Here is a 13,653-nt window from a genome sequence, read left to right on the forward strand (position 1 = left end):
GGAGATTAAGCCCGGTACTTTCTTGTTTACTGAAGGTATATTATATTTATCCCCTTATCGTAATCTAATTTTAAATTTACCGCCAATTGACCATGTAACGTCACTTCCATGCCGCCATGACAATTCTTGTAGCTCGATGGACATGTGACGTCACTTCAATGCCGCCATGACACTTCTTGTATGTCACCATCCAGCTCAAGAATCGAATGATGCAATACTGGATAAGAATGATGCAATGCTGTTTGGAGGTCATTGACCTCACCTTATCGTAATTGAATTTTAAATTTACCGCCAATTGGCCATATGACATCACTTCCATGCCGCCATGACAATTCTTGCCTAACACTACAATTATATAGGAAATAAAATATCAGGTTAAAGTTTATGCTAGTGTGGCAGTATTAAAAGAAATAGATTATCAAGTTGCAATTTTGCTAACACTGCAATTATATATCAGGTTAGTTTATGCTAGCGTGGCAGTATTGGAGGTTATTGACCTCGAATGATGCAATACCGGATAAGAGTGACGCAATGTTGTTTGGAGGTCATTGACCTCCCTTATCGTAACCATAGCCCCGCCTCTTTGTCGCCATCTTGTAAGTGACCTATCACCTGCCGCTGCGTACCGCACCCTGCACGCCTCCATCTTCCCGCTACCGCCATCTTGCCCCGCCTCCTCCTACAAGCGACATCTATAAAATCCTGGCGGCAGAATTCCGAACTAACCGCCGCCATCTTCTTGTTAGCGACCTATCACCTGCCCTCAGCTTCCAGAGGTAGCCGCCCCCCGTGCCGCCATGACACTTCTTGCAGCTCGATGGCCATGTGACGTCACTTCCATGCCGCCATAACACTTCTTGCAGCTTGATGGCCATGTGACGTCACTTCCATGCCGCCATGAGACTTCTTGCAGCTTGATGGCCATGTGACGTCACTTCCATGCCGCCATGACACTTCTTGTTAGCGACCTATCACCTGCTCTCAGCCCCCTCAGGTAGCCACCCCCGTGCCGCCATGACACTTCTTGCATGCACCATCCAGCTCAAGAACTCTTCTGTTTTAATAAATTATTGTTCCTTGTAACTTCATTGTGGAGGAATGCAACTTAATACGCCAACACAGGATGCCCGGTTTTCACCTTTCAGTGGTGGAGTACACAAGAATTAAAGTAACTAATTATTTGCGACTATTTATTTGATTGAGTGTTATTAAAAACGGATAGATATCTTGGTAAAATAATCATTTTTGTGTTGTGTTGACAGAGGCGTATAATTTTTTTTTTTATATAATAAAGACATCTCTACAACATTCATTAAAATGATAATTGTGAAAATAAAAAAAATATGTTTACCGTCATAAACATTCTGTGAAATTTCAATGATGGACACAAGGACATCAGTGGCTCATGACTTTTTGAGATGGGTGGGCAAAATATTTTTTCTCATGTAACTTAATATCACGTACGAATAATTGCACTTTAAGTAATCTATTTACTTTTGAAAGTGTAACAAAGTTAATAATTATGAAAATAGTTAATATAAATATACCTGCAAATTATATTACCTACAATAGTTATTCCAAAAGTATAATAGTTCAGCAAGGACAAAAGAGAATGTCATCAGAGCGATTTCTTGCCGGGATAGGGGATAAGTGAAGGATAGAAAAACATAAAAAATAATATAATTATCTAAACAAAGAGTAAAATTCTCTGTCAGTTTTAAAGCAGTAGCACTTACTGAAATTACTAACAATAAAGTATAATAAAATTCTAATAAATAAATAAATAAGTAAATATCAATAAGCCGCTTTCCAATGTCTCTATTTTTGTCCACGAGTTTAAATATTCACAAAATGTGGAATCAATAAAAGTTTGAATGTTTTGTTTTCCTAATAATTTAAATTTTAATGATGAATATGTATGCTCCTCCAATCGCATGTGTTTTTTTAAGGGTTCATTATGTTTCAGATCTGAATATCCTAGATACCTAATTTCACGGAGTTTTACTTTTTTCATTAAACAGGAAGCAATTTCAACAACATAATTTGTTTTTCATTTCACTACCTGTTAACCACTCATATTTTTATTTTACCAATTTTTACTAAATTATCTGTTGCTTCCGCAACTGTTTTTATTTATTAAATTTTTCATGTCAGGCATAAGTTTTAATTGTGAAATAAATAATTTATTATCGAAAGTTAACGTAAGACATTTTTTATCTAATAAAATATTAACAATATCACCATCGCTACTCACAAATCATTTTGTTTTATATCAAACTATTAAACAATATAAACTTATCTAAACCACTAATACTAACCCTAACCTATAACCAAGTCATAAGGCACAAGGAATAATAGAACAAACAAACCGCAGATTAGGTACACGTAGCTACCCGAGGAATATACGTGTGAAGCCGAAGGGCTTGCCTGATGTCGTAGGTTTATTTTATGTATACTCAAATGATAATATTAAAAATATGATTGAAATTCAAAGAATCTATCAAATAGAATAGAAACTAAAGTTTTTTTAAATCTAACAGTTTCTTTTTTATTTGAAAAAAAAAATAGATATTGGATTTAAGTCCTAAAAATAATTTACTTCACTTCCATATTTACAAACTCGAATATGTTAAAACATTGAAAATTTCTCCGCAATCCCTCTTAATTCAGTTTAACAGTAACGAGTTAAAAAAATCTTAATAATTATATTTCAGGGTGGGCACTGCCCACCTTGCCCACCCTGACGAGCCACCACTGGTGGACATGTTTGAGTAAAAGTATGTTTTTAAGAATGCTTTAACACTCCTAATCGCAAAAAGTATAAGTTCTATTCCTAATATCTGGTCGACGAATATAGAAGCATCCTGAAGCAGATACAGTTATTACAATGTATGGTTGTATAATGCAATAAATTGCAGAGTTAAATGTATAGATCTTTTATTAATTATAGATTTATAGATTATTTATTGATATAAATATAGAATGATGCAATATGAATATACATATATTAATTAGACATAAATAAACAATTGGCATATACTTTATACTTACATATAATAATAATTTATATAATTTCAGTGCAAAATTCTTGTGATAACCAAATACATCACGAACCACTATGAGGTAAATACTTTTAAGACTATACTACAGATGCAGTATTCTAAAATGTTCAGATTTTACAAAAGAAATATAAGCTAAGTATTTGAAAAATTGTCTTATATTTTTCATTATCAATTTTAACAAAAAAAGACAAATTTTCTTGAAGTTTTTATAGTAAAAACTGATAAAATCGATACAGAACGAATTAAAAAAATAGCGTAAACTCATAAATTTAAGAAAATGTGCGTATCATGATGCTGAATATGATTATTATTTTATTTTAAATTCCTGTTTCCCAATTTTGATAGCTCCTTTTAAATAAGAAGTTCTTTTTTAAGAAAATATTTTAGTAGTTATGCTCATAAACAGAATAATAAATAAAAATAAAAACAAATTACAGTAAGAATTAAGTTGTCCATATCTTAGTAATATGCAAGACGGAAAACACATTCTATTATGGCTTCAAATTATTTTAATCTGAATCAATTTAATATTGAATATTTTGTAGCATGATGCCCGTTGCCAGGTAATGTAAAAACAACAAAATTGTAAATAAAAATAGGATTTGAAAAATACCTGTTGATGTCATATCTAGAGCAGTGATGAAGATATATGACAAATGATGGACATTCAAAATTAAAATTCACCATTGAGCGATATTTTTTTAATTCACCCTATGAACTTTATTACAAAATTTACAAGAACATTGTTAAAAACATATTACTAGGTATGTATTCGTATATACTGGGAGATTCTTAACCCATATGCATAAAGTTGAGGAATATAAGGTCAATTTTTTCATTTTTAAAGCCATTCCTCAAATTTATTATAGGTTAAAAATCGCACTGCTAAAATATATTAACTATCATATACTTAATATACCTAAATGCAAAAGAAATTTCAAATCATCAATTCTTATTATTGATCCTTTTTGTTAGTAGCTTGATTGTAGGTTGGTGGATTTTCCTAAAAATAGATAAAATTCATAATTAAATTTGTTTTATAGGGTAACTCATTAATCCTATTATCGTTTAAAGGATACAGCCACTCTGGAATTTTGAAAAAAATGATTTTTAGATAAATGGTTTAAACAATGCTTTATTATGTGAAGAATATAGGGAAAAAGTTTCAGGTGGGGGAAAAACAACAAATAATTTAGCAATTCCTATTGGCTTTCCCATTTGCCAGATTTAAAGACCCTCGACTTTTTTCTTTCTGGCTACTTAAAAGATAGGGTGCATGCACTGTCAGGTCGAAACTGAAAATGAGTGCCATTTCCCTATTTCCAACCAATGTATATTCAAAAAAATAACAAAATATTAAATGAAAAAAAAAACCTTAATCCCACCATTTACAATTTAACCACATCTACTAAAACACGTACTAACTAATTTGTGATCAAAGAGTTACTACTTTCTAGATATACTTTCTTTCTAGTATGGGCCTATTTATCGGTTGCCCATATTTTGCACTATATCATGCGGATCTAGTTTACCAGACGGGACAAATAGGGTAAATTAGTAGAATTTAATAGTGAATTTCACCTAAAAGAAATTTAACCTATCTCATTTCATGTTGTTACTGATGAAGAACTTAAATTATGAATTTCGTATGTAGATATTTTAAGCTCTGATATTATTAAGACATTTTGTTTGTAGATAATTCGAATATCTCATCTCTTATTAGGCATGACATTTATTATTTGAAGCAATGTTATTAAATTTTTTCTTATATGTATCATTTTTTAACTCAACTAATTTTTTTATTTCAATGATTTGTCATTTGATATGGTTGATTTCGCCGAAATGCGAAATTTTTTACTTGTGCAGAAAATACTTTGAAAATTACACAGCCACACAGAAAAAAAAGTTGGGTATACTTTTTATGCGACATATATTTTTCGTAGTAATTTGGCCTCCTGAACACGAATCTGGGGTCAGAATTGGCCCATCACGTCACAATTTTTTCCTAACCTCAAAAAACTTGTGAAAAATAGTGAAAATTGATGAAAATTTACTGGGAAAATTTGGAAAAAAATTTATTTCCACATCAAATAGTACATTTTTATGTAAAAGACTCTGCTGAATTCAAATCCACTGTCAGAATTGAGCTAGAACGTGTGGTTTTTTTTCTAACCTCAAAAAACCGAGCAGGAATCGCTATTTTCAAATTCTGAGCGGATTTTGACCAGATTTTGTATAAAGGGGTTTTTTGGGTCGCTGATTACGAATATGAATTCACATTGTAAAAATTCAAGATGGCTGATCCAATATGGCGGGTGTACTTTTTTGAAATCCACCGATTTCAGTAAAATTTGGCATCATAAGGATTGCTGGTTGATCTCACCTTCATTAATCACACATCTGGAGCCAGATTTTCATAAATCAAGGTAAAAGATTCCACTCCGTCTAAAAATGTGACTTCGCTTAAAAAAATGACTTAAGGACTCTACACATGTAATGATGTGTAGTGTGATGTGCTTGTTTCCATGGGACAAGACAAAAAAGTTTCTACTTTATTCTTTCATTTATTTAGTCGTGCATGGGCTTATGGTTTTCCAATCAGATTTTTTTAACTACTATGCAGTTTTCCTATGGCATTTAGATGCTTTTATTTCTTAATAATTTTAAAGTTCAAGGAAAAGGACACATTACTGCCACACAGCACATCACTGCATCTGCTTATGCCTTCAATCTAAAAATGTGACTTTGCCGAAAAAATGCCGCCTACTCGGCCTAAAATTATGACTCTGCCTACAAATTTTACCTTGATTTATGAAAATCTGGCTCCAGATGTGTGATTAATGAAGGTGAGATCAACCAGCAATCCTTATGATGCCAAATTTTACTGAAATCGGTGGATTTCAAAAAAGTACACCCGCCATATTGGATCAGCCATCTTGAATTTTTACAATGTGAATTCATATTCGTAATCAGCGACCCAAAAAACCCCTTTATACAAAATCTGGTCAAAATCCGCTCAGAATTTGAAAATAGCGATTCCTGCTCGGTTTTTTGAGGTTAGAAAAAAAACCACACGTTCTAGCTCAATTCTGACAGTGGATTTGAATTCAGCAGAGTCTTTTACATAAAAATGTACTATTTGATGTGGAAATAAATTTTTTTCCAAATTTTCCCAGTAAATTTTCATCAATTTTCACTATTTTTCACAAGTTTTTTGAGGTTAGGAAAAAATTGTGACGTGATGGGCCAATTCTGACCCCAGATTCGTGTTCAGGAGGCCAAATTACTACGAAAAATATATGTCACATAAAAAGTATACCCAACTTTTTTTTTCTGTGTGGCTGTGTTATTGTTTGTTTGTTTATTTTAAAAGCACAAAAAGTAACCATATCATATGACACATCATCAATAAAAAAAAAACATAAATTCACAAGTTTGAACCACAGTATGGTACTCATAAGACAAAAATTTCTCCATCCTGATAGGCGCTTGGCTAATATGACATATTTGAATTTTTCACAAAACAGCGCGAGTTTAAAATATCTCTCTTTTGGTTGTTGACTAAAGAATAATAAAAGAAATTAAAATTTTCAGTTTTCCATGGTATACGAAAATAGACCAAATTTCTCTTTGGCATCTTCATTAAATTCCACAACACTGCCCTAATTTGACTTTGATGAATTTGATTTGATGTTTTGTAGCCATCGTGTCACTGGTGCTGTGACAGCGCGCTTTCAACCGGCACTTGGCTGCCTATTTTCATTCTGGTCTATGTACATGTCATAAATTTTTTCGAGTCCGACTTGTTTGTTTTGTTGCGCCCCAGGCGATATCTTACATTTTTTTAATATACACGTTTTGCTCATTTTTAGTTTTTCTATTATTTTATTGTAACGGTAACCATTATTCCCTTTTCACGTAAAGCCCGCGCATTGCAGGTTTCAACCTCTAATTTAAGCCGCGGCCGAGTACACGTGCCTAAACTCTTATTTCTGAGGTCAGGCGGAAAAAAAGAATTTTACCAAAAATTACCTGACCTAGTGGCAGTGGTGTAACTACCAGTTAACTGTGTAAAATCGTCTCGGCAGTTTTCTGTCAAGCGACATCCCGCACATACACGGGGTGAATTATTGTTACAATAGGAACAAATTGTAATATTTTTTGAAATCCTATCAAGTCCTGAATTTATGTTAGTGTTTTTCAGAATACCCTATATAAATGAAAGTGAACCCGTTTGTCCATGTATGCCCACTTTTCTCTGCAATCCCCAATTCCAGCTTGAAATGATCTGATTTTGATGGAAAATAAGTGGGTAGGCTAGGTTTCCTTCTTGATAATGTCTTAGTTTGGTTGGGGTGGCTGTGGGCATCACAATAGGTATGAGAGTAAGAAATAGGTGTCAGAGTGATATCAAATATTATAGTTGTACAAGAATTCCTGGTATGTGTTATAATGAGATCGTCAACATGTGAACTTTTGAAACAATGCAAAGCCATTATTTGGGATGAGTGAACGATGGCTCACAAGAAATCATTTGAACACTTCCATTGATTCTTAAATCGACTCCATGAAGTAAATGTGTGCCTAAAGAATTCATATATTTGGCAAAATATTGAAAAAATACCATTTACGAATATTAGGGCACAAATTTTGGAAAATTAAAGTGTACAGGGTGGGCAAATAAGCGAGGTAAGCGGCTGTATCTCAGAAACTAGTGATTGTAGAGAGCTACAGTAAAAAATTTTATAGGTAAAGTGGGCAAGGAAATTATTTTCAAGTTTCCAAGATGGCCGTGGGCGTTTCCACCATCTTGAATTACATAGTTACGTTTCTCGCGATTTTCCCCAATGAATGTAACAACAAAGTATTTGCGTTTTAATGTTAACTTAAAGTGGAACATTTTTTGTAAAAACAATTTTTCTCTATCTTTCCACATAAAGTGGTGGGGGGTATTTGAATGTTGTTTTAAATAAATGCCTGTAACTTCGAAACAGCTTAATGGATTTGGATAAATTTGGTATCATTGAAAAGAGCATTTCTTGGGCTTTTAGGTTTCTCGTAATCATGACAGTTGCGACCTACACGGCCGCCGATAGAGGGCGTTATTCGATATTATAACCAAAATATTGGATTTTCTCAAAAAATTTAAATGCGATGATATGACTTTTTTTAGACTAGAAAATAGACAAATGACCAACCAATAAGCCTGCGCAAACCGCATCTTAATATCTTTTTCCTAACTCAAATTATTTAAAAAAATACTAAACCAGGAAAATTCATATATCCCCATTTAAAAATGCATCGGTTGCTTTCGATAAGAAGGCAAGTAGTAGGCCATGGACACGACAATCGCCTAACAAAAATATTGCCAAGTAACGTCAAACTTTTGTCACACGCAGCCTAATATTGTTGATTGCGTATAATTTGAGTACTTTTTAATCAAAATGCCTCTCACAAATAATGAAGCCGTTGACATGATTGCGATTTATTTCGAGTGTTTTCAAAATGCAGCTATAGCTGCAAGACAGTACGCGGCACGGTATCCAGATCGCCGTCATTACGGGAGAAGAATGTTTCCGCGCTTGGTACAGCGATTACGCGATACTGGAAGTTTTCGTCGTCCTAAACGTCGCAGGCGTCGCAATGGAAGGACCGAAGAAAACATTATCAATGTCTTGGCTTACATAGAATTTGATAGACATGTAGGAACTAGAACATTGTCTCTAGACTTGGGAATAGCACGAACAACTGTTAGAAATATTTTGAAAGATTATAGGTAAATAATTTTATCTTATTCCAAGTATCTTAGCACATACTCTCAAATACACAATTCAGTGTTATTCTGATTATATTATTTTTACGCATATGTTGTTTTTTACTTTTAGATTACATCCTTACCACATAGTTTTGCACCAGGCGCTAAATGAACAAGATTTCGATAATAGATTAAATTATTGTCAATGGATGCTAGGCATGCTTGAGGAAAACAGAAATTTCTTAACGGAAATTCTCTGGACCGACGAGGCTACCTTTAGTAGTGATGGTAGAGTAAACCGTCATAATATGCATTATTGGTCCGCTGAAAATCCGCATTGGTTAAGAGAAGTGCAGCACCAGGGACGCTGGAGCCTAAATGTGTGGTGCGGTATCATTGGGGACAGAATTATTGGACCTTATTTTTTTGATCAAGCTTTAACTGGTAACCGCTTCTTAGAGTTTTTGATCAACGACTTGCCAATTTTGTTGGAAGATGTGCCACTCGAAACTAGGAGAACTATGTTTCTGCAATTAGATGGTTGTCCGGCACATTATTCAATTAATGTCCGAAACCATATTAACGGGACCTTTCGAGAACGCTGGATAGGAAGGGGAAGCCTATTTCCTTGGCCGGCAAGATCTCCGGACTTGACATGTCTTGATTTTTACTTGTGGGGACGCTTAAAAGACATTGTTTTTCAAACTCCACCAACAACACGAATGGATATGGAAAACAGAATTCGAAACTCAATTCGTCAACTATCAGCGGTAGAAATCGAGGCTGCGGTTCTGTCGACTCAAGAAAGACTGGAACAATGTGTGGAATATGACGGAAGGCAATTTGAACACAGAAGGCATTAATCTTTTTTCAAAATCGGTCCTTTTCAGGACCACAACTTTATTTAAAAGGAAAATCGCTTATAAATACGAAAACGTGCGACTTAAAATCACAGCACTAAATAAACTGACATTTCTTGTGAATATTTTAGAGAGGAGTTTGTCTTTTATTTCCATGGCCTACTACTTGCCTTCTTATCGAAAGCAACCGATGCATTTTTAAATGGGGATATATGAATTTTCCTGGTTTAGTATTTTTTTTTAATAATTTGAGTTAGGAAAAAGATATTAAGATGCGGTTTGCGCAGGCTTATTGGTTGGTCATTTGTCTATTTTCTAGTCTAAAAAAAGTTATTGGTTGGTCATTTGTCTATTTTCTAGTCTAAAAAAAGTTATATCATCGCATTTAAATTTTTGGGTCTAGGAAAATTTTAAATGAGAAAAGTAAAATTATATTGTCTGAAACGCAGGTCCTCTCTCATATGAATTTTAGGGACGTAATTTATGGTTCCTGTTTATCGGCACGAGATGCTGCTCGATTACAAAGAATTCAAAATTTGTGTGTAAGATTGATTTTTGGCTTACCCCGTTATTCACATACTTCAGCTAGGCTAAAAAATCTTAGCTGGTTAAACTTGAAACAGCGTAGATATTTACACAGTGCTTGTTTGTTCTTTAAAATTATTACATCTAAATTTCTGTTTTATTTATATGAGAAAATTAAATTTCGTCATAATATTCATTCTCTGAATACAAAACGCAAGCACCATATTCAAATTCCTAAACACAAACTTTCTCAATTCAAAAAATCATTTTCTTATAATATTGGCAAAATCCTTAATTCAGTTCCTCTTGATGTGTACTGGTTATCTTTCAGTCAATTTAAATCAGCATTATTCAAGCTTTTAATTACCAATCAACTTCCTGTAAAACAAGATTATGTACGTCCATATGTAAATAGTTAGATAATACTAGCACTTTTGCTACTACTTACCTGTGAATGTTTGTGCGTACGTACATGTGCGCATTTATGTGTATGTATATTTTACATATTTCTTGCTAATCATTATTTACATTACATTAACTTCTCATGATTTAGGTATTTAGTATCTTAATTAGATTTACTTAATTATATCTTAGGTTAAGAAAGGTTAAGTGGAAGAGCAGGATCTCTCTTGCATTTCTGTGCATTTAGCTACTGAACTTCGCCTATTAGAAATTACTTTTTATGTATTTAATATTATCTTTTTGTGTCTTCTGGCCCCTTAATAAAGTTATTATTATTATTATTATTAAGTATTTTCATATACATTTATTCCGAAGCCAAATTTTAAATGTAATGATAAATTTCTTTGAACATACTTGGATTCTGCAAGTTATTTAAAAGAAACTTTTATCAAGTGCCCCCTACCTTATGTTCGACCAGTTTTGAAATATATTTTTAAAATTTTTGGACTGCATCATGACACTTATTTGATGCAGCATGGATAAAAGGAGCCTTACACATCACACTCCCGCTTCTAATATTTCCCAGATATTACAACTACAATACTGAGTGTCACAATTTTTCAAGCACATAAAATCTATCTAACTCAATTTTTTCAAATACATACAATACAACTTTTGTATGTATAGTAGTATATCAGTCATAATGTTATTAATTTTAACCTTGTTATCTAAAGGCCTAATAAAGACAGTAAGTTGAAAAAAAAAATTTCTAACTTTTAAAAAATAAGCAAATTACCCCTTAACTCCCGTAACTCAGCGCCCTACTTCGCAACAGGGAACACGCCGGTTGGCGGACTACAAAGCATTCTAACGTTGAAGAGAAACAGCTAATTTCCGCAGTCATCTTGAATTTTGCAATTGGTTTCAAAATCAAAGTGCATCGGAACCTAACTTAACATATACGGATAAGTGAGTGTTTTTTTTAACCATACTGTCATTTTAAATAGGTAGGTACCATACTACTCTTTGAAAAGCAATAAGTCACACAATAAGATATAAGTACTACAAACTGAATAATTGATTTGAACATAATACTAAAAACTCATATTCAATTATAAAACATAGTGGAAACGTTAACATTATTAAAAATACTAAGTAACCTAACATTTGAAAACAGTTATTAACCTTATACATTTGTTTTTATTAACAAATAAATAATACTTGCATTTAAAAAAATTTTAATCGCATATTCGTCTTCTACTCATTTTTCCCTATCTTCCCTTAAAATTAATGACATTATGACATAATTAGCATAGGGGCTCTATGTGACCCTAGCATAAGATGATTAGACTACAAATTCAATATTATACAATAGTACTTACATAATATGCTGGTGGTGGAACATAGGCCATTTGTGGTCTGTTTGGGTCATAATAAGCCGACTGTGCTGCTTCAGCCGCTTTGGCATCTAAAAATAAATTTCATTAATTAAATAATAGGCAAGCTGTAAGGGCGTCGCCAGCCAATGGGCCAGGGGCTTTTTTCAAAACTACCCTGCCCCCTGACCCCCCCCCCTTGGCGACGCCCTTGGCAAGCTGCATTACAATTAAAAATTCACTTAAAATAGTAGTGTTTTCAGGAAAATAAAACATTTTTCAAAAAGTGTTTTCCTTTATTATGTTTAAATATGCAATGATAATATTTATCAGCAGTAAAAGAAAGCCACTTACCCGCCGCTGAGCATAATAACAATAGATATTTAAATTGTATCTGAAATGTGAACGTAATGTAGGATTTTATCGTCGCGCCTGCGCAAATTGAGTCTTTCTATATTTGTAGCCTCCATACATTAGACAAGTTTAACCGTACGATATGGCCTGTACAGTAATGCCGATTGAATTTTCATTTTTTCGAAATTCATTTTCAGCCATTGCGGAAAAGGTGCTACATAGAAGCAGAATTATGACTGTTAATATATTTGAAAAATGTAATTGTTTTTACTGCCCCTAAAATTTGAAAATTTTTCATGGGATTCCTTTTTCGGCCATTGCTTGATACATGCTACATAAAAGTACAATTAATTATAGCTGTGTCTTTATTGTTACTAAATTCAATTGCTTCGTACTGCCCCAATGACTTGAAAGTTTTGAAGATTTCTTGAAAGGACCCCGCACAAATCTTATGGAAATTGGGTCCCGGTCAAATTCGCTGAATTTTTGATATGTGATAGAGTTCATCATACTGGTCAATTGTCTCAATGGCCACAAAGCTCAAAAATGGATAGTTTGGCCGGTACAGAGCTTTAAAGCTCCGAATATCCTCCACGGATTTATGTATATGCGCAGTGTGTATAGACTTTTGAAATAGCCTATTTCATTTTTTTTATTATCTAGGTTTATATTTTTGAGGTTGCTGAATTCAGATCTGTTGTTAGATTTTCAAAATTGACAGTTGGCAGCTGTCAAATAGCTGTCAATGTGCTATAATAAAGCCAAAAACTTGTTTTTTTATGTTTTATCTTTCTTTTTTTTTAGTTCGATAAGTTCAAAGACGATATCAAATCAATAACAATGACTATCGGCAGCTGTCATTTAGCTGTCAACAATTCTTCAAAGTCCGGTAATAAAGTCAAAAAATTATTTTTTGTTTATAACTTCAAGTTTTTTAGATAAGTGAATATAAATATGATATAAAATTATGTAGTCATCAGCTTACAGCTGTCAACAAGCTGTCAACTAACTGTCAAAATGCAATAATAAAGTCAAAAAGTTACTTTTTTTAAAAAGCTTTAAGTTGCTTAGATCACTGAGTTCAAAAGTGATGTCATAAACTTATATCATGTTTGATTTCTTATCCACAAAGTTAAGCACAAAAAATAAGTTACTTGCTCTATTATTGCATTTTGACAGTTAGTTGACAGCTTGTTGACAGCTGTAAGCTGATGACTACATAATTTTATATCATATTTATATTCACTTATCTAAAAAACTTGAAGTTATAAACAAAAAATAATTTTTTGACTTTATTACCGGACTTTGAAGAATTGTTG

The 13,653-nt window shown here is 33.0% G+C and overlaps 1 protein-coding gene across 1 annotated transcript in view; it reads right to left on the reverse strand.

Moving 5' to 3' along the window:
* Positions 1–2,988: 2,988 nt before the first annotated feature.
* Positions 2,989–13,653, reverse strand: part of LOC108912659 (WW domain-binding protein 2) — a 61,773-nt gene continuing 51,108 nt past the window's right edge. Inside the window, exons 6-7 of the mRNA XM_018717965.2 lie at positions 11,987–12,072; positions 2,989–4,065 (exon numbers count right to left, since the gene is read on the reverse strand). Coding sequence (XP_018573481.1) covers positions 4,018–4,065; positions 11,987–12,072 — 134 coding nt within the window. The 3' untranslated portion in view covers positions 2,989–4,017. The remainder of the gene's footprint in view (positions 4,066–11,986; positions 12,073–13,653) is intronic.

This window comes from Anoplophora glabripennis, unplaced genomic scaffold (assembly GCF_000390285.2).
Source record: "Anoplophora glabripennis isolate ALB-LARVAE unplaced genomic scaffold, Agla_2.0 scaffold937, whole genome shotgun sequence".
NCBI lineage: Eukaryota > Metazoa > Arthropoda > Insecta > Coleoptera > Cerambycidae > Anoplophora > Anoplophora glabripennis.